The sequence below is a fragment of the Cryptosporidium ubiquitum genome (assembly GCF_001865345.1).
Source record: "Cryptosporidium ubiquitum isolate 39726 chromosome Unknown contig_11, whole genome shotgun sequence".
Classification (NCBI taxonomy): Eukaryota; Apicomplexa; class Conoidasida; order Eucoccidiorida; family Cryptosporidiidae; genus Cryptosporidium; species Cryptosporidium ubiquitum.
Window position 1 is genome coordinate 173310 of NW_021639812.1, and position 21197 is coordinate 194506.

A 21197-nucleotide genomic window follows, 5' to 3' on the forward strand; every position below is an offset into this window, starting at 1 on the left:
TAACTGTATGTTGAAAAATTATGCAAAATAAAAGGTCCGGAACAAAATGAAAAATTAAATAAAAAAAAAAAATATAAAATGAAACTAAGAAATAAATAAGTTAGAATTCTTATTCTAAGAATTTAAGGTTAATAAGATGTTTAATTCGTACGAATTGGGAAATGGTCGAGTTAGAAAAAAAAGAATAGAAGGTTTATTAGGAGGTGAAAAAACTTTGATAATTGTGGATTGGGATGATACTCTATTACCTACTACATGGCTTTCATGGAATAAAAAATTAGATTTAAAAAACACCAATTTTGGGAGAATAGTGGCAAATTTTTTAAAGAAAGCTACAGAACTTGGACAAGTTGTTATAATAACAAATGCAGATCCGAGTTGGGTTTATGAGACTTCAGAGTTATATCTTCCAGAAATATTATATTATTTGAGGATAATCCCAATTTGTTCTGCTAGACAATTTGCACAGTTTGGTGTAAATGACATGAAGAATTGGAAATACAGAGCTTTTAATTGCGTAATACAACATTTTAGTAATAACTTTAAAGGTATAAAAAATATAATTAGTATTGGTGATAGCCAATGGGATAGGGATGCGGTATTTAATGTATTTGAGAACAATAAAAACATTCAAATTACGCCTAAAGCAGTCAAGTTTTTGGGTTCTCCAAGCTTTGAAGCCTTAGGGGAAGAAATATTAATATTAACATCAAAACTGGAGGAAATTGTGATGATTGATGGAGCCAATATATACGAAATGGAAAGGTGGTGAAGGAAAAAATGTCAAAACATAATTAAATCAATAATTAGTCCTTTATATTGACATTAATTGCAAGATTTAATAAGAAGAATGGATTCGTGGAAAAAAAGAATAAACTATAATTACATATTAAATTTGTTATTGGAATTTAAACTTGGAATTTTTACAGATGAACTGTAAAACTCAAAATATTTTTCAAAATCTCCTGATTGGTTTACTGGATGGTCTTTTTGTGTTTTAATTGGAATCTTGGTTAGTTCTATTTTATACAGTCTTGGCCACCTCTTACCAGTAACAAAAAGATTGGGACCATTTGATTTGGAGATTTTCTTTTCTTGATGACTTGGATGATACGCAATTCCATTAAGTACATCATTTAGAAGATCAGAATGTTTGAATAGTGTGCTATTTTTTGGGTTGTATATTGATTTAAGGTTTACAATAGAAATACATTTCCCAGTTTCAGGATTAAATTCAACAATCATCTGCGATTGGAATATATTTCCCCAAATAGTTTTCGTTTCTGGAACATATTCCATCTCATTTACGTAATACATTGGTTTTCCAAGACATTTCAGTTTTACTACGTTTTTAATTTTTACTTTATCTGAAGAGTCAAAATCTGGAATATTAAGTTCAAAAAGTTCATCAGATCCAGATGTAGCCCATATTTTTGACTCATTATCTGATGTAAGCCCCCATCCTATTATTGGTATCGAATATTGTTTTCGTATTGAAAGATCAATTGAATATTCAAACATTATTTTACTTGTCCAAGTTAGCTGGTAAATATGGTCTTTTAAAATCGCAATTCCCTCACCCCAGTTTCCTTTCTTCAAAGTATTGTGTTGAATATCTTTCATACTTGGGAATTCAATCAGCTTTATAAAACTCCCTTGAAATAAACCTGCACTTTCTATGAGAGTTGTGGAATTTAGAAACAACAAACCTTGAGTAAATGGATTTTTGTTGTACTTGTACGAGAGATCATCTTCGGAAGAATTATTCTTCAAATTTCCTGGTTGGTGATAATGGGGAAATTCCTGTAATACTTTCACGCTATATATATTTGGCAATTGGTCTAAAAGTTCTGAATCAAAGGGTCGGGAGAAGCTCCAATTAAATAAAATACATGAGATAAGGAGTAATCCCGAAAAAATCATAATATTTACAAAATTAATGTGTCTTATTTTTTCGACCTTCACCTCGAAATTTCCTTAAAGTTTAAATTGAATATTAATAAAATGGATAATACCAATTTGAATTATTAATGATTACCGGGCAATCACAAAAAAAAAATGCAAAATGTATCATAAATAATTTATGTAAAGAATCTTTAAAAAAAATGTAATAATATCAAACAAATATGGCTTAAAAAAAAAGTTAAATTGATTAAAAGTAAATAATAATCAAGAAAAAAATTGAGGATTCTAATGATTTATAATAATTATAGTTAATATGTCCAGTTAATTTCTCTATGTTAAGTGTAATAAAAGATTAAAGGTGAGTTAATATATTAAGCAAACAAGAATAAGAGTTTCAGCTAATTTAACTTACTTTGCAAGAATTTGTATTGCAAAAGATATTGAAATACAATGCTGGAGATATGTTTGATTCGTTGGATCAATCTGATTAACATTCAGAAAATGTGAAAATATGAGAGAATTTTCATTTTCGCTTTTAATAATCGAGTTGGTTAATGCATTAATGTCTAGAATATTAAGACATAATGTACATACATCCTATAGTGGAAAAGGAATATTCAAAACAAATTTGAGTGTAATCAGCAACTAAAATAATTAACTTAAAAATTTAAAACTTACCAATGGATCCTTCAAATTAATTTTCCTTGTTTCTGGAAAATATTCAAAGTTTTCCCAGTAAAATAAAGAACTAGATTTGGCACCACATATATCACAATTCTGGAATTAAACAAATCAAAGTTAAAAGAAACATTCAAAATCAAATTATTAAAAAAACTTACTTTTTCTGAAGAACCAGTTCTTGAAGTACATTTTCCGTTCTTTGAAGTATCTATCTTACCAATCTTCGGTACTGGTGCAAGCTTACAAGCATAACCTAATAACCTTTCCTTTAATATGGCAATTTGTGATTCAACACTTCCATTTGATTTCTCCAAAATATTTGACATCGATTTGGTATTCTACTAAAATCTTAATTTCAAAATCACAAATAAAAAGACTTTGAATTCAAGTTTTCACAGAAAATTTCATTAATTATTATTTTTTTTTTCTGCCCTACTTTTACCAAATCAACTTTAAATCTACATTTGCCAGAACATTTTTTGGCGGGAAAAATGCTTACCCTAAATCAGTCAAAATGGGAAAAATGCCATGCAAATAGCATTATGTAAAAAAGGTAATTTTTTTTAAAAAAGTAAAAGTTTAATGAATAACAATACAGCATTCTGGAATTTTCGCCCGGTTTAATTCTTTAAGTTATTACTACTATAATCATATTTAAAGGTATTATTAAAGACAGAATTTGGGGCATATTAATTAATGGGTGTAATCAAAGAAGAAAAATAAGAATAGATATATTTAAGTGCGCATTTTTTTTTGAAAACAAATCCTCTAGAAATTGGGTGTAAGAAGTAACTGAGTAATTTAGGCCATTCATACATGAAATAATAAAAGGAAAATGGCGGGAATGTTAAGGAACCAAATGAAATTAAGTTTATAATAAAAAAAAATTGAAAAAAATTGTGGCATGCAAATTGATCCAAAGAATACAAGGAATTTAGTCAAATTAATTAAAAATCTGTGGGTTAAACTGGATTTCTGTTACTTGAAGTAAATTCTAATGGAAATTACGAATTATCAAATAAAAACTGAAACCAGTTCACATAAAGAAGTTCCTTCTTACCCAAACGAGTCTCAGAATACCAGTAACCCCAGAAAAAAAAGCAAAAAAAACACAGGAAAAGACCTTAAGGTTGACAATTTTGAACCCCCTGTTTTCTCAGTAAGATACAAAGATCCTTCTATAGAGTTATCAGAAGACAGACTAACAGCTATAGGGTATAAGGGTTGGTCAACGGTTTTATTAACTCATGGAGCAAGTTCTGGAACTTGGTATTTTGAAATCAAAGTTTTGGAACCAAGAGTAATTTCCAAATTTTTAGGCCATTCCAAGTTTTTAAATTTGAAGCAAGATCCCAGTATAAGGTAAGTTGATTGTTAGAATTAATTATATTATAGGCTACCTTTTTTCATTTAGGTAGCCTTTCTAGTATCTAGTTTTTTGAATAAAGCATTTTTTTTCCTCATTTTAACTAAACAATCAGAGTTGGCTGGAGCTGCAGATATAATAGACTTGATGTTCCAGTTGGGACCTCAAGTTTTGGATATTCTTTTAGTACAAAAACTTGCTCTATATTTTACAATAGTAGAAGCCAGCACATCTCTGAGATGGAAAATATTACTCAAGTCACCACTGGAGATGTGATTGGGTGTTTGATCAAGCTTAGTGGTATTCCTTATGATTTGGAAGATCCCAGAAATTCTCCTCATTTACATCCATATTTGGAACTTGGACTTTTGTGTAACCCAGAAAAGCTCCCCAAAGTTATAAGAGATCCTGGTAAGTATTTAAGCACTTTGATTACTATTGAAGTTCTATTGAAATTTTTTTCTTTTCTCTTTCTTTAAGATATTTTCAAAGATTCTAAAGAGATAGAAACTTCAAAGTGATCAAAAATTAAAGCTATCATTTTAACCTCATTTCAGATTCTCTTATCGAGTTTTTTGTCAATGGAAAGAAGGTAAGTGCCAGCTTTTCAAACATTGCTTCTGGTTTCTACCACCCAACCGTTTCATTATATATGGGGGCTTCTGTACAAATTAACACTGGGCCCAACTTTACCTTCTTTCCTCACATGGAGTTTGAACCTGCTGCAAGGTTACTAAGACCTCAAATACTTTAGGTGACTAGTGGAATCTAACTCTTATTTCTATACTCATTTTTTCGTTGAATTCCTTTCTCTGTTCCTTAATTTCAATTTCTTTCTTTCTCTTTCTTTCTCACTCTTTCTTTATCTATCTTCTATTTTCTAATTTTTTCTTTGATTAAGCCATATTTAGATTTTCCAGTTAATGTCAAAATAAATATTTCAGAAAAAACCCGCCAAAAGTGGTTACTAGGATTTGAGTTTTGCATGTTTTTAAAATAAAAGGATTATGTGGGGAGATGAATTAAATTCAGAGGGAAATTGGGAGCAGAAAAAAAAAAAAAGAAATATAAATATATATATATTAATTTATTAATTTATTTAAATAAATCAATAAGTTAAGAAAGTTAACATTTTGTTCAGAAGTAGGTAATAAAGTTGTTGGGATTATTGGAGAAAGAAGTTTTAAGAATAGAAAGATAAACTAAAATCTGAGGAAATAGGATTTTGAACTAAAAACTTGATTATAATATGAAAAGATTGTGAATAGAGTAAATTAAAAGAAAGGTTTGATGGAATTAAAGTAATAATGAGTCAACGAGCAAAGACTTCATTGATCAACTTTTTACTGGAGGTAGTACCTTCAGCATTGGATTGTTCCAGACAACAGTTAACGTCATTATTGACTGGGAAAGGTGATGAACAATTAAAACGGTTTTTAAGAGAAACTGATGTTCACTGTCTAATTGTAGGAAAAGAAAAAGTTATCGAGTCTGATGTGGGAAGAGAGTCAGATTCTGAAGGATTAAAGTTGGAAGAACCTATTTCAGGTGAAAATAGGCTGGAATATTCTGAAGGGTTAACACAACATCAAGTATTTATAGAAACTTATATGACTTCCAGATGTTTAAAAGCTTCGTTAATGGTGTTTGTTAAAAACCCTGGATTCCAAGTTTCAGATGATGGAATTATTACGACAAGTGTTGATAGAGGAGCAGAAACATCTGAATCTGGCGGAGGTGATTCTTCCGAAGATCATACAAAAAACACTGGAGTAATAACTCATTCAAAATCTTTGTCTTCAAGTCTACAGTGTATCCAGTTAGGGTTTGTGGGATCACAATTAACTCCATATGAAGTTTTAAACCAATACTTACAGTTTGCCTTTACTCCTCTATTGGATGCATTAGGTAATGCAAAAAACACCTCTGGAGCAATTGGAGTAGAAGCAGGAGAGACTGGAGATACTACAGAGGCAGGGTCTCACTTAGGTCTTGAAAATATTCAAAGAAAAGTGAATGAATTATGTTTGGCCTTACAACAAGGCCAAGATGATAGTATGATTCCCATGGTAAGATTAAGCTTAGATCCAAAGGTTTTAGAATATGCCAAGGAATATAAGAATACTGGGAAAATTAATAATATGGATGAAATAATTGAAGATTCTGCCTTTTTGTCCTCTCTTCAAGTTTCAATTACCCAATGGATTCGGGAAATCCAATCATTAGCAAGATTTCAGAGAGATATTGGTTTAAGTGTTACATCAGAGGTAAAATTCTGGTCATCTTATGAAAGATCTCTTCAACAGATTTTGAAACAGGTTCAAAGTCCAGAAGTAGAGTGGACATTATCTGTATTACGTCAGTCCAAGAAATTCTTAGCAGCTATATCTTTAGAAGTGGATACTGGACTTAAACAATCAATAGAAAGAGTACAAAACATTAATACTTTGATACATGATATCCCAATAAATGACTTGCTTGTGTCGACTTCTATAGATGAAATCACTTCTGCTGTTGGATTATTCTTCCAACAGCTAAGAAAAATTAAGGGAGCAGCTTCTTATCCTATTTCAAGGACCTTCCAGCTTGTGGAAGTTTATTCCAGTGATATGACTAAACAGTTGTACAAAGTTCTCCAAAATAATCCCACAACATCTTTAATGTTACTGGAATTTCCTGTTTTTGAACATCTAGTTAATGGTTGTAATGAGCTTGGACAAGTATGGGAGGATGAGTGGAGGGAATTAAAAGAGGTAATTAGAGACCTAATTAAAAAGAGGGGACTTTCAGAAAGAGCTCATCCAAAGATGGATTTTGCTCATGTTCCTTTAATCCAACGTTTGAATGACATTGTAATATTTAGAAAACAACACCAAAAGTTGAAAGATACTCTATTAGAGCTTCTATCAATTCAGAGTTCTGGATCTGGAGATCAAACAGATCAGAATCCTTTATCAGCTTTAGGAATTGAACAAAACACTGGACTGGATGCTCTACAGTCTCTTGCTAAAAAAGATCTCCAACAGGCTTATGCCTGTGTGGCTAATATTAACATTCTTGATCTCTCAGCTGTAGGTTTAGAGACTTGGGAAGCTGGAAAACAAGCTTACAACAATAAGGTGGACGCTTCTGAAACTTTATTAATTAAGCAACTTAGAGAGCAACTAAGTGGATGTGGTAATACCTTGGAAATGTTTAGAATACTTGGGAGGTATAATCCCTTATTCTTCAGACCAAGAATTAGAAGTGCAGTTGAAGAATATCAAAGCATTTTATTGGATAAAGTACAATCAGACTTTCAACTATTACAACTTAGATACCAGAATCCATACCAAAAGAGTGCAGCATCTCAATTTTCATGTCTCAGGGATATTCCAAATATAGGAGGTATGCTGATTTGGTCTCACTTGCTTCAGGAAAGAATACAGAGTATATATTTAAAGCTTGAAGATATTTTTGGACCAAATTGGGAATTTGAGAGTCAGGGACATAAAGTTAAAACTGATGGAGATCACATTACTTCAAAGATACATCCAAACCAGATCGTGGACTTTTGGTTACAACAGAGAAAGGATGATAAGTTAACTTATGATTTGAACAAACCAGTTTTGGGATTGATGAAAAGTGTTAGTACTTCAAATACTGCCTTCGTGTTAGTTTCCACAATAGATTCTGCGATCTTATCTTTATTTAAAGATCTAAGAATTATTCAGTCATACGCTTATAGGGTACCATATAGTGTCAAAGTTTTGGCTGATGAGCTTAAACTTTTGTATCCTTACATTTCCCACTTAAACTCACTTTGCATTAATTGGATGAGAATTGCAACTCAGTTAGAAGTGGAACCAGGAAAGAGAATTTCTCCTCTTTTAACTCCATTCCGTCAGGAAGTATATAATGTTATCCAAGAAGGAGTTTCTCTAAGTTGGTCATCTGATAGGTTGGAGGGATTCATTAGAAGATTTTATGATTCTGTGGATACTTTAGAACAGAAGTTTGAGGCTGTTATGACATTAGATGAACAGCTTTCCGTATTAGTTTCTCAAATTAGGAATATCCAAGTAACAAGGGGGCTTGGTGATCTTGTCTCTCATTTAAACAAGATTGGATCAAAATGTGAAGAGTTTCAATCTCTTTTATTGGCATATAGAATTGATTATTTATTTTACTGGGATCAGGTTATTCAATCATTTCTACTTCCAAAGCTAAAGGAATTTGTAGAGCTTTGGATAAACCAATTCATTTCTGTAGGAGGAACTGATAATGAAGTATTCCCTCAAGATCAAGTTCTGTCTCCAAATAATAAGAATAACAACCAAAATACAGTTTTGGGTTCTTTGCAAAGTACAGTTATTACTCTGCAGCTTAAAGATCAAAAGATTGTATTGAATCCTTCTCTTGAGGATGTTAAGTCCTTATGGTTAAGACGTTTCCATCAAGAGATCACAAAGATCACAAATCTTCAAAGAGTTACAAACATTTCAAGCATTCCTCAAACATCTCCTTTCTATGGGGAGATTAGAAAAGCCAAGGAAGAATTAATTCTTCAAATTTCAGGAGGAGGTGAGAAGATAAATGAAAGTGGAATAAATTACGTTAGCAGTGATGATGTTGGATCTGTCAAACATATTCCAGTAGACGGTACCTACAGACATTTGTTTTTGTTTCTTCCAAAATCTCTTTTGGAATGGAGTTATAAAAGTATAGATGATGTATTTACCTCTGTCAAAGTTTCCATTGACTATTGGAAAAGATTTGAGGCTCTTTGGTTTGTTGAGCTTAGCAGTGTTACAGGAAAACTGAATAGCTTACTACAGTGGCAACAGCTAGTAAGGGAGATGAGGAGTTTAAGGACTAGTTTTAGCTCTAATGAAGATTTACGTTGGTTCTGCAGTAAGGTGGCTCTGGACACATCAGCTATACAAGCAAAGATTATGAGTAAATATGATGGTTTGGCAAGGGAGATTCTCCACCTGTATGCATCCAAATTGAATGAGCAGCTTTCTTCTTACTGGACTTCAGTGAGTACTATTAAGCAAACTTTGGACAAATTGGAACCATTTTTGGCTCAGTGGTTGATTTGGATAGATAAGAATTCTTCAAGCATTTCTTCTTTGGTTTTAAAATCCGATAATATTCCAACTAAGGGTTCAGTAATGGCCAACTTACCTCCTGGAGGAGAAGCTCTACATTCTTCTTTGATAGAGTTAGTGTCAAAAATGGTGTCTGCCCAAGATCAAGATCAAAAGATTGGATTAGAGTTACCTTTGTTTGCAGATGGACAAAAGTTTCTCGAAGTTCAGAGATTTACCTTCTCAACTGACTGGATTTGGGTGGAACAGTTTGAGGGAGAGTATGATAAATCCCACCAAAGGTTGGAACACTGTTTTGCCAATGTCATATTTCCAAGTAGAAGAAAAATTGAAAATTATCTCAAACTTTGTTTACAACTCATATTTATGTCATATCAAGAGCTTTTATCAGAATGGACTCGTTTAAGAGGAATTACCTTTGTGAAGAACCCTTTCTTAATGTTAGAGCAGATTGGAGTAATTGAGAATAAGGTAAATGTTTTGCGTCAAGACATTGAATCTTTTAATATGATCTTCAAAGCTTTCAAGTTTGACTCTTCTTGGATTGATAATGAGCTAAACAAGGTAACTTATGAGACTTTTGACACAATTTTACGTGATCTTAAAGACTTTAAAGAGATTTGGAATCAGTTAAATGTTTTCTTTGTAATGATAAGCGAGTACAAGACAATGTTATGGACAGAAGTTAATGTTAAGACTTTAAAGACAAACTTGGAAAGTCTGATTTCTAATCTAAAATCAATACCAGTCAAATATAGACAATATGATGCATTTGAACAATTACAACATGATGTAGAGGGATATCATAAAAATATGAGTTATATTACTCGGCTTAAAGCCGAGTACATGAAGGAAAGGCATTGGAAATTATTACTGAGTAAGGTAGTATGGTATGAGAAGACAAATAATACAGGATTTAAGCATGAGAATGCGTCTGATCAAAAGGTATCGAAAACTAATGTTAATGGAGATGATTCTTCAAAAATACAAGATCAGGAGAAACCTGTAATGAATGAAAATGAGAGAAGCCAAAATATCCAAAGTTTGACAAGTATAACAATGAAAAGCTTAAGATCTTCAAAGTCTATGAAATTCTCTTCTATGAGTAGCTCAAGTATATTTTCAATGTCTATCTTTTCAAATTTAACTTTAGGGGATGTTTGGTCAATTAATTTTGAGGCATCCTCAGTAATAATAACAGAAATCTTGGCCAAAGCTCAAGGAGAACATGGTTTGGAGTCATATATTCAAGGAATGAAAGAGCTTTGGAATGGATTTGAAGTAGAGTTTACTGGACTTCCAAATAATCCTAATACTAAAGTTATTAAGAACTGGGATATCATGTTGGGAGCTATAGATGATAATTTAAGTGCTCTACAAAACATGTCACTTTCTCCATTTTATGAGATCTTCCAAGAAGAAAGTCAGCTTTGGACTGAGAAATTAACTAAACTGAGATTTATTTTGGATCTCTGGATGGAAACACAGAGAAGATGGATATATCTTCAAGGAATCTTCTTAGCTAGTACTGATATTGCAAGTTTACTTCCTCAAGAGTATAAGAGATTCCAGACTGTTGATACTGAAGTTCAGGGACTATTAAAAAAGTCTCAGTCAAGACCTAAAGTAATAGATCTCATAAGTTTTGAGGGTTTAACTAAGTCATTGGAAAGAATTAGTGATTATTTAAATAAGATTCAAAAAGCTCTTGGAGAATATTTAGAAAAGCAGAGAAGTATGTTCCCAAGATTCTACTTTATCGGAGATGAAGACTTATTAGAGATGATTGGTAATGGAAAGGATATAACAGTTGCTCAAAGACACTTTAATAAGATTTTTGCAGGAATCACATTCTTAAAGTTTGAAGATTTAATGGATGAGAATAATAACCAGAATATTCAGAGAAAGAAAGAAAATGGAGGTAAGAATAGTGAGGATGGTGAAACTGAATGTATGATTACTGGTATGGGTTCTAAAGAAGGAGAGATTATTACTTTTAAGAAACCAATTTCAATTCTGAAAAATACTTCCCTTGTAGAATGGCTTGGAAAGGTAGTTGGGAGTATGCAGAACACGTTAAATCATTTAATAGGAAAAGCTGTAGAGAGCATCAATTTGGACTTTGGAGTTCCTTTTATTGATGATGATAATATTCTTGAAGAAAAGTTGAGATCTACTTTTGAAAAGTATCCAACACAGGTACTATTGGTAGCTTGGATGACCTGGTGGACTAAGATGACTGAGGAATCCTTTGCATCAGGAGGATCTACAAAACAACTTCAGGAGTTTATACAAAGAATTCTATCTAGACTTAGTGATATTGTTGGGACTTTGGAGGAAAATAGCTGTGAAAAGATGAAATATAATCAATTGATTGTGGAGTTTGTTCATGAAAGGGATGTATTAAGTTATTTAGTTGAACAAAATGTAAAATCTAGTCAAAGCTTCCATTGGCTTCAATACATGAGGATGTACTGGATGAATAAGGAAAGCCAGAAAAATCTTAAAGATCTTGAAGTTATCGGACAAAATGAAAGTGATATAATTGTTAGAACAGCAAACTCTGCTTTTGTTTATGGTTATGAATATCTTGGAATACCAGAAAAGCTTGTTCAGACTCCTTTAACTGATAGAACTTATTTAACTTTAACTCAAGCTTTGCATATGAGACTTGGAGGAAATCCTTTTGGGCCAGCCGGTACCGGTAAAACTGAGACAGTTAAAGCTTTAGGAAATCAACTAGGAAGATTTGTTTTGGTTTTTAATTGTGATGAACAGTTTGACTTTACAGCAATGGGTAGGATTTTTGTAGGTCTTTGCCAAGTTGGAGCATGGGGATGTTTTGATGAGTTTAATAGACTACAAGCTAGAATTTTATCAGCAGTTTCAGAACAGATCTTGACAATTCAAACAGCTTTGATCAAAAAGAGTGATACTGTAGAACTTTTAAACAAAACCATTCCAATGAGTCAGGATGTTGGAATATTTGTAACAATGAATCCAGGGTATGCTGGAAGATCTGAATTACCTGATAACTTAAAACATCTACTTAGAGAAATCGCTATGGTCATTCCAGATAGACAAAGAATTGCTGAGGTAACTCTTTTTGCTCAAGGGTTCCAGTTTGGAGAGATGATCTCAAGACAAATTGTCACATTATTTGAGCTTTGTCAGTCCCAGATGACTAGCCAACCCCATTATGACTTTGGTTTACGTTCAATGAAGTCAGTTTTACGTTCAGCTGGAAAACTCAAAAAATCTGCAGTTTCTGAGAATAAAGAAGCATTGGAAGATCCTCAAAAACTATTAATTTTGGAACAACAACTCATTATTAGGTCAATTTCTTCGACTTTACTACCAAAGTTAGTTTCAGCTGATGTTCCTCTTCTTAATACACTATTTCAAGGGGTTTTCCCACAGGTTCCATTTGAGGCTTTGAATGATTCTTTAATGGTAGAACAAGTTAAGTTAATCTGTAAGAGAAATTCTTTAGAAGCTACATCCCAATGGTTAGATAAGGTTCTACAGCTATTTGAGATTCAGAAACTAAATCACGGTATTATGTTGGTTGGATCAACCGGTACCGGAAAGACTACAGTAAGGAAAACTATGTTGGAAGCTATGGATACTATTCTGGGATCTAAAACAATTAGTTATGTAATAGATCCAAAAACTATTGATAAAGAGAGTCTATTTGGCAAGTTAAATCCTGTCACTTTAGAATGGACTGATGGAGTTTTCACTGCTATTTTAAGGAAGATCATTAACTCTTCAGATACTTCTTCAGGTGATCAAACTGGAGGAATTGGAAGTAATAAAAAGTATTGGATCATCTTTGATGGTGATGTAGACCCTGAATGGGCTGAAAACCTTAATTCTGTTTTGGATGATAATAAGCTTTTAACTCTACCAAATGGAGAAAGGTTAGAGCTTCCTCCTTGGGTAAGAGTCATTTTTGAGGTTCATTCATTAGCCACTGCTACTTTGGCTACAGTTTCAAGATGTGGTATGATCTGGTTTAACGACGAAATCATTACTGATGAAATGTACTTTACTTCTTTCTTATTCAATAAGATCAAGATGGGAAATAACATTGGTAGTCCTAGTTCTAACACTAGTTCTGGAACTGCAACTGGAAACTCCAAAATTGTAACCAATACAACACTTTCAACTTCTACAAAAGCTGGAGAAGGAACCTCTGACCAGATTGGTGAAATTACTGGTGGAAATAATATAGGAAATACACAAGACTTAGAATTTGTATCACCCTCTGGAGTATTAGTGGAAAAAGGAGCTGCAGAACAAAACTTGGAAACTATATTAAGAAATAAGGCCTACTTAATCTGGCAATCTATACTATTTAAAGATTCATTTGGATCTAAATGCCTCTCATATGCATCTAAAAGACCTCATACAATGGTTTTCACGAGAATTCGAGTCTTGGAAGCAGCATTTTCTTTGTTAAACAGTTGCATCAAATTACTATTGGATTCAAACCCTTCAGGAAATTTAAAAGGATCTGTAGATTCTTTAACAGAATTATTCTCACGTTGGTTACTTTGGTCTTTAGTATGGGGGTTTTCTTCCAGTATGAACCTTTCTGACAGAATCTCTTACACTAAAGAGGTTATTTCCCTTGTATCCTTTACAGAACTCCCACCAATGGAGGATGAAAGTACTTCAATATTAGATTTCAAAGTTGTTATTCCTACTGGAGAATGGAGAAAATGGAGCTCAGAATGTAAAGAAACCCAAGATCTTCCTCTTAACAAAGTTCTGGATTCTAATGTAATCATTGAAACCGTCGATACCCTACGTCATTTTCAAGTATTACACGCTTGGCTACACGCTCATCTTCCCGCAATATTATGTGGACCTCCTGGAAGTGGAAAAACTATGACATTATCATCAGTATTACGTAGTATGACTGATGTTGATATTGTATCATTAAACTTTTCTTCAGCTACAACCCCTGAATTATTATTAAAAACATTGGAACATTATTGTGAGTTTATCAAAGGTCCTAGAGGATGGATATGCCGTCCAACGGTACCCAATAAATGGTTAGTAGTATTTTGTGATGAATGCAATTTACCAGAACCTGATAGATATGGTACACAAAGAGTAATTATGTTTATAAGACAATTAATTGAAATTAAGGGATTCTGGAGAAGAGAAGCAACACAATGGAGTTTTGTAACATTAGAACGTGTTCAATTTATTGGAGCTTGTAATCCTCCAACAGATACTGGAAGACATCCTTTATCTGACAGATTCCTACGTCATTCACCTATTTTATTTGTTGATTTCCCAGGAAAAAATTCTTTGAATCAAATATATTCAGTTTTTAATAGAGCAATATTGAAACCATTCCCAAATCTCTTTACTTATGCTGATACATTAACAAAAGCTATGGTAGATATATATGATGCTTCAGCAAAAACACTAACTGTGGATCTTCAACCTCATTACATATACTCTCCAAGAGAATTAACAAGATGGAAAATTTCTATATACTCTGGTCTTCATACTTCTATATCTGATTCTTCATTAAAGCTTACAAATACCTTAATATCTGGATCATCATCACAATCATCTACAAATCAAACAGAAGCTTTAAGAAAAGTATTAGAGAAATTTGGAGCTGATTCACATCTTCATCTTGATGAAGAAAATGAATTCACACTAACTCAACTAATTAGACTTGTACTTTATGAAGGAGAAAGAATTTTCCAAGATAGACTTGTTGAACAAAGTGAGAAAAATTGGTCACAAGAAATGATGAATGAAATGATACTCAAACATTTCCCTAATCTTTCAATAGAAAAAGATCTTCATAGACCTCTTTTATTTACTAATATTGTAACTTCTCTATGCAGAGAAATTCCAAGATCTATTGTTTCAGAATATTTGCAAGATAGATTAACATCTTATTATGAAGAACAAGGAACTTCCAGACTTGTATTCTTTGATGAGTTTCTTGATAATATTAATAGGGTTGACAGAGTATTAAGACAACCTTTTGGTCATCTTCTATTAATAGGACCTCCTGGGTGTGGTAAAACACTTTTAGCTGATATGGTATCTTGGTTAAATGGTTTGAATGTTTTTACTATTAAACCTGGAAGGAAATATGATATATTTGCATTTGAAGCAGATCTTAGATCTGTAATGAAAAGAGCTGCTATTAAGGGAGAAAAGTTAACATTTATCTTTGAAGAATCACATGCATTAGGTCCAGCTTTTATTGAAAGAATGAATGCTTTATTAGCTTCAGGAGAAGTACCAGGATTGTTTGAAGGAGACGAATATAATCAACTTTTGAATGAATGCAGGACAGCTTTTAGTAATAGCTCTTCTGTTTCTATTTCAGATGATGGAAATGAGTTATTTGCTAGATTTACAAAGCTTGTTCAGGAAAATCTACATATAGTTTTTACCTTAAATCCTGCAAATCCAAACTTCAAAGAGACTCAATCTTTATCTCCAGCTCTATTTAATCGTTGTGTAGTTAATTGGATGGGTCAGTTAAATAATCAAGCTTTGAGTCAGATTGCAAGATCATTCTTACATTTAGATTCTCACCAAAAAGATAATGACATAGTAGAAGAAGGGGAATCAACAAATACTACTACACAAGCAATAATAACTAATACTCATACTAATATTACTACATCTGGAATTTCACCAATCCCTACAATTCCTGGAGATAATTCAATTATATCTGCTATAGAAAGAATACCAACTAGTTGTATGCCTTCAGTAGAAGAACCAGAAGAAAGGATTGGATTAACAATAGATTGTATCATATCTCTCTTCCATGCACAAGTAGGAGAGATTGGAGGTCCAAAAATACTTTCTTCTTCATCCTCTGAAGATCACTCAATGATGAAAACTCCAAGAGATTTCTTTGATTTCTTAAAACATATCATCAAAATATATAGAGAGAAAAATGAAACATTATTAGAACAACAACAACATTTATCTTCTGGATTAGAAACCTTAAGGAGTACTGAACAACAAGTTGCTACTCTTCAACAAGAATTAGAAGAAAAGGAAAAGATATTAATAGCAAAGAATGTTGAAGCTGAACAGAAAATGCAACAAATGATTAAAGAACAAGGTGAAGCAGAAGAAAAGAAAAAAACAACTGAGAGTTTAGCTAAGTCTTTAGATGAACAACAAAAGGTTATAGCTGAAAGATCCAGTGAAGTTGAAATTCAATTGAAAGATGTCGAACCAATTCTAAGAGAAGCAGAGAATGCAGTTTCTAACATCCCAAAAAAGAATCTAGATGAACTTAGATCTATGGCAAATCCTCCAGGTCTGGTTAAGAAAACTATAGATGCTGTTGCTATATTACTTACTAATAACTCAACAAAACCTCAAGCTTGGGAAGAAAGCAGAAAACTATTAAAAAGTTCTGACTTTATTACCAGGGTCCTTAATTTTGATTCTAATACTATTACTTTAAAAACTATGCAAAGACTCCAAAAAGAATACTTAGAATCACCAGAATGGGACACTGATAAGATTAATAGAGCAAGTCATGCAGCTGGTCCTCTATCATCTTGGGTATCGAGTATATTACAATATTCTATAATTAGTGAAAAGGTACAACCTCTTAAAGCAGAAATTAGTCAATTGGAGAAATCAAAGTTAGAAAATGAGAAAGGATTAGAAGCAGCTCAAAAATTAGTAGTAGAACTTCAAGAACGTATTGATATTTACAAGAAAGAATATGCTGAATTGATTTCTCAAGTTCAATTAATTAAAAGAGAGAAAGATCTTGTAACTAATAAAGTTGAAAGAAGTATTCGACTTTTAGGTAATTTAACTACAGAACAAGATAGATGGAGAGAAGCTAAAGAAGGTTTTAAAACAGAGCTTTCCAATATTTTGGGTGACTGTCTTTTATCAGCAGCTTTTATTTGTTTTGCAGGAGGTTTAGATCAGATTTTAAGATCACAATATATTCAATTATGGCAGGGAATACTTGATCAATTTCAGCTTTCTCATACTAATCCTAACTCATTTAAAATTGTAGATTACTTATCTAAACCAAGTGAAAGGTTATTATGGCAAAGCTATGGTCTCTCAACTGATGATCTAAGTGTTGAAAATGCTATTATTATTAAGAGACATATCAGGTACCCATTTATTATAGATCCTTCAGGATATGCAACCAGTTTTTTATTAGAGATGAATAAACAAAACTTTAATAGTAGTAATAATAATAATAATAGTGGAGGAGGAAGTCATCATGGACAAGGAAAAGGAACAAGTGGAAAACTTCAAACAAGTACTTTTTCTGACTCAAATTTTCCAAAGCTTTTGGAATCATCATTAAGATTTGGATCATCGCTACTAATTCAAGATGTTGGATCATCTTTAGATCCATTGATATATAGTGTTTTAAATCAAGAAATTCATCTACATGGTGGAAGATCACTAATTACAGTAGGAGACAGTGAAGTAGACTTTTCTCCACATTTTAGGCTTTACCTAACAACTCAAGATCCAACAATACAATATGGTCCAGATCTAACAAGTAGGGTAACTATGGTCAATTTTACTGTAACCCCAACTTCATTATTAGAACAAAGTAGAAATATTATATTAAAAGAACTCCGTCCAGATATTGATAAGAAAAGAACTGATCTATTAAGATTACATGGAGAATATCGTGTACAGTTGAGAGAATGTGAGGATAATCTATTATTAGCTTTATCTAATGTAAAAGGTAATATTTTAGAGGATGAGACAATTATCAATACTTTAGAAGTTCTTAAAAAGAAAGCTCAAGATATTCAAACAGAGACAGCAAAGATGGAGAATACTATGCAACATATTGACCAAGTACTTACTCATTTATTACCTTTATCACTAACAGCTACAAGGATCTACTTTACTTTACAACATCTTTCATCTATTAGTCCAATTTATCAATATGATCTTGAATTTTTTAATAGAATACTATATGCAGTTTTGGGAAGAAATAAATCTAAGATTGCTTCAAATAAGATTGAATCAGAAGATGAGAAGAATAATGATGATATAGAGTTTGATCATAAATTACAAAAGATGATAATATTGGATTTACTTCATGAAGCTTATTTAAGAGTAGCTCAAGGTTTATTACATAATGACAGAATAGTATTTGGTCTTCATTTGATGAGAATCTTTATTGAATCTTATTGTGATCTTTCTCTTGATGATACTATGGGAACAGAAATTGATCTTTTAACTAAGTCAGCATCTGCAATTAATGTTTCAGATTCGGATGGAGCAGGAGGAGTAGATGGAAGTTCAAGATCTTCTATTATGGATTCTATACCAAAATCTTTTGGATTAGATAGAGATCAAAGTACACAACTTTCTATTATAATATCATCTTTGAGTTCATTTTCAAAACTTTCAGAATCTTTTAGTTCAAATTTAAAAGAATGGGAACAACTTATGATATCTACAGAACCAGAGATTGTATTGGAAACTTTGAGTACTAACATTTGGGATGAGCAGGATTTAAATAGTATATATGATAAAGTATTTAATCAAGAATCATCTGGAAATAATGATATAAATAATCAAATGAATCAAGAAGAACTTAATGAGAAGAAAGAGATCTTAAGAAGATTTAAGAAAGGTGTTTTGGAATGTTTACTACTCAAGATCATTCGTCCGGATAGGCTTCTTAATCAATTTAATAAACTTATATCAGAAACATTGGGATCAGATTTTTCACATATAAGTGAATTTTCTAAAGATTTACTTAAAGATATTGTTTTAATACAAACAACAGAATCAACACCAATCTTATTTGTAACTTCTCCAGGATTTGATGCTTCTTTGGTGGTTTCTCAATTGGCTAATGATCATAATTCTAATTTACTTTCAATTGCAATAGGATCAGCAGAAAGCTTAGAAAAGGCAGAATCTTCAATTAAGATTGCAATGAGAAAAGGTAATTGGGTAATGCTTAAAAATGTTCATTTATCTTCAGGGAATTTGGATTACTTGGAACAATTATTACAGAATCGTCAGAATAGGCCAAATAAAGGATTTAGACTATTCCTAGCTACAGAGCTTCCTAAGAAGATTTTGAATCCTAGTCATAGGGATTCAGTAGTAGGAGCATCATTTAATCCAGGTTCTTCAGGATCATCTCCTCTTGGAATATCTTTGAATTTAATCAGAATTTCTATGAAAATACTTTTGGAATCTCCAGTAGGACTTAAAGCTGCTCTTGAAAGAGCTAGTGAAATAACAATAAAGACAGTGGATGATTCAGCAAATCCAACAATACCAAGTTCTCAAATAACAATCAAACTAAAACTTTACTTTTTATTGGCATTTTTACATTCAGTAATATTAGAAAGAAAAAGATATACTCCTTTAGGTTGGACAAAGTTCTATGATTTCAGTGAAGCAGATCTTCAATGTTGTATTAATATAGTAAATCAATGGACAATAACTAATACATCAGGAGATCCTGATCAGATTCCTTGGGAAGCAGTACGTAAGCTAGTATCACAAGTAGGATATGGAGGAAGACTGGATAATATTGTAGATAAACAGATTCTTCACATTTTAATAGATGAGATACTTTCTTCAAGATCTTTTGAGGATGGATCTCAACTTATAAGTTGTACAAGTAATTGGAATAATTTATTTAGAAGTGATCAAATAAAGCCAAATATTTTAATAGCTCCAGATACTTGCAAAAAAGTTGAGAATTACTTGGATTGGGTAGAAAAGCTTGGAAATACAAATTGGCCAACATGGCTTGGTCTTTCTCCTTTAGCTGAGAATGTGATTTTAGCACAAAAAGGACAAAAAATGAGTTTAAATTGGAGCCTATTAATTATTAGATCTAGAAATGAGACACCAGATTTGATTCCAAAAGCTAAAGGAGGAGTTTTTGGTTCAGATATAAGGTCAAATGAGACAGGAGGACAGTATTTAGAAGGATCAGAGAAGGGATCAGGAGGAAATAATAAGTTACAAAAAGAGGATATGTCAAGACCAGAAACTAGGGGAATTCCAAGTTGGATGTTTAAAATTGGATCTAAATTAACAAAGATGGAGAATAATTTAAGAATATTTTCAGGACATATTTTATATAATTCTCCAAAAATAATAGAATTTTCTGAGAATAATAGTTTAGATGCAATTTCTAGATATTATGTATCAGAGATTTCAAAATATTATAAGGGATTTAAGGATATCTGGGAGAATATTCATGAGCTACTAAATGTTCTTGGAGGAGAAGGTAAACTAACAAATAATCTTAGAAGTATTGGATTAAGTATTCAATCAGATGTAGTACCAGATTTATGGTTAAAGTTATTACCAATATTATTATATAATTTGGATATTTGGCAATTAGATCTTATTAGAAAACTATCACAGAATTGTTTATTAATTTCAAGTATATGTAAGAAATATAATATAGAAGAATCAAAAAGAGAATTAGAATCAAATAATATGGAGACATTTTTATCGAACATACTAGTATGTTCTCCAGGATTAAAGAAGATTGGATTGAAAACAATTTGGTTGGGAGGAGTTTGTGATCCAGGAGCTTTTTTCACAGCGAGTAAACAATTAGCAGCGAAGAATTTAGGATGTAGTTATAATGATATAGTTCCAAGAATTATTTCAATAGGAGACGAAGTAGAAGGCCAGAATGGAGAAGTTCAGAATGAGGATGAAGCAAAGTTTGTAATTGGAGGATTAACAGCAGTTGCTTTGGAATGGAAGGGAGAATCAGGATTATTTGAATTAAGCACAGAGAAAGCAGTTTCTGAGGTACCTCCTTTATTAATAGAATGGGTTAAGGGTGATCGTGATATGATTTCAAATCATAATATTTCAGATAATAACTACGAGCTTAACATAATTCCGCAGAATTTATCGGATAATTCGATTGCAATTCCCATTTTTAAAGATTCAAATAGATCTCAAATTCTAATGTGGATTAATGTTCCTGCTAAGGCAAATGAAAACATTAAACAATGGAGACTTGCCTCAACTTGTTTAATTCTTTGGAAAGGATAAAATTGATTAAATTTTAGGATTATATTTTAAATTTTTCAAAAACTGTATCGTTACCATTTGGGTAACGCATGTATGAGACGGCGCGCATGTGG

The 21197-nt window shown here is 32.0% G+C and overlaps 5 protein-coding genes across 5 annotated transcripts; 3 read left to right on the forward strand and 2 right to left on the reverse strand.

Annotated features, from left to right (window-relative positions):
* Nucleotides 1-136: 136 nt before the first annotated feature.
* cubi_00068 (uncharacterized protein) lies at nucleotides 137-772 on the forward strand (the record flags this gene model as incomplete). Its single annotated transcript, XM_029017082.1, has 1 exon — nucleotides 137-772. The coding sequence occupies one exon, from the start codon at nucleotides 137-139 to the stop codon at nucleotides 770-772; it is 636 nt and encodes a 211-aa protein (XP_028875661.1).
* A 110-nt stretch (nucleotides 773-882) lies between these two features.
* On the reverse strand, nucleotides 883-1923 carry cubi_00069 (uncharacterized protein; the record flags this gene model as incomplete). Its single annotated transcript, XM_029017083.1, has 1 exon — nucleotides 883-1923. One exon carries the CDS (start codon nucleotides 1921-1923, stop codon nucleotides 883-885), a length of 1041 nt encoding a protein of 346 aa, XP_028875662.1.
* Nucleotides 1924-2313: 390 nt separating this feature from the next.
* cubi_00070 (uncharacterized protein) lies at nucleotides 2314-2912 on the reverse strand (the record flags this gene model as incomplete). The annotated part of the gene is made up of 3 exons (XM_029017084.1): nucleotides 2314-2502; nucleotides 2584-2682; nucleotides 2745-2912. 3 exons carry the CDS (start codon nucleotides 2910-2912, stop codon nucleotides 2314-2316), a joined length of 456 nt encoding a protein of 151 aa, XP_028875663.1.
* Nucleotides 2913-3583: 671 nt separating this feature from the next.
* cubi_00071 (uncharacterized protein) lies at nucleotides 3584-4706 on the forward strand (the record flags this gene model as incomplete). Its single annotated transcript, XM_029017085.1, has 3 exons — nucleotides 3584-3948; nucleotides 4068-4363; nucleotides 4510-4706. The coding sequence occupies 3 exons, from the start codon at nucleotides 3584-3586 to the stop codon at nucleotides 4704-4706; spliced, it is 858 nt and encodes a 285-aa protein (XP_028875664.1).
* A 553-nt stretch (nucleotides 4707-5259) lies between these two features.
* cubi_00072 (dynein heavy chain) lies at nucleotides 5260-21105 on the forward strand (the record flags this gene model as incomplete). Its single annotated transcript, XM_029017086.1, has 2 exons — nucleotides 5260-7604; nucleotides 7680-21105. The coding sequence occupies 2 exons, from the start codon at nucleotides 5260-5262 to the stop codon at nucleotides 21103-21105; spliced, it is 15771 nt and encodes a 5256-aa protein (XP_028875665.1).
* Between the last annotated feature and the right edge of the window lie 92 nt (nucleotides 21106-21197).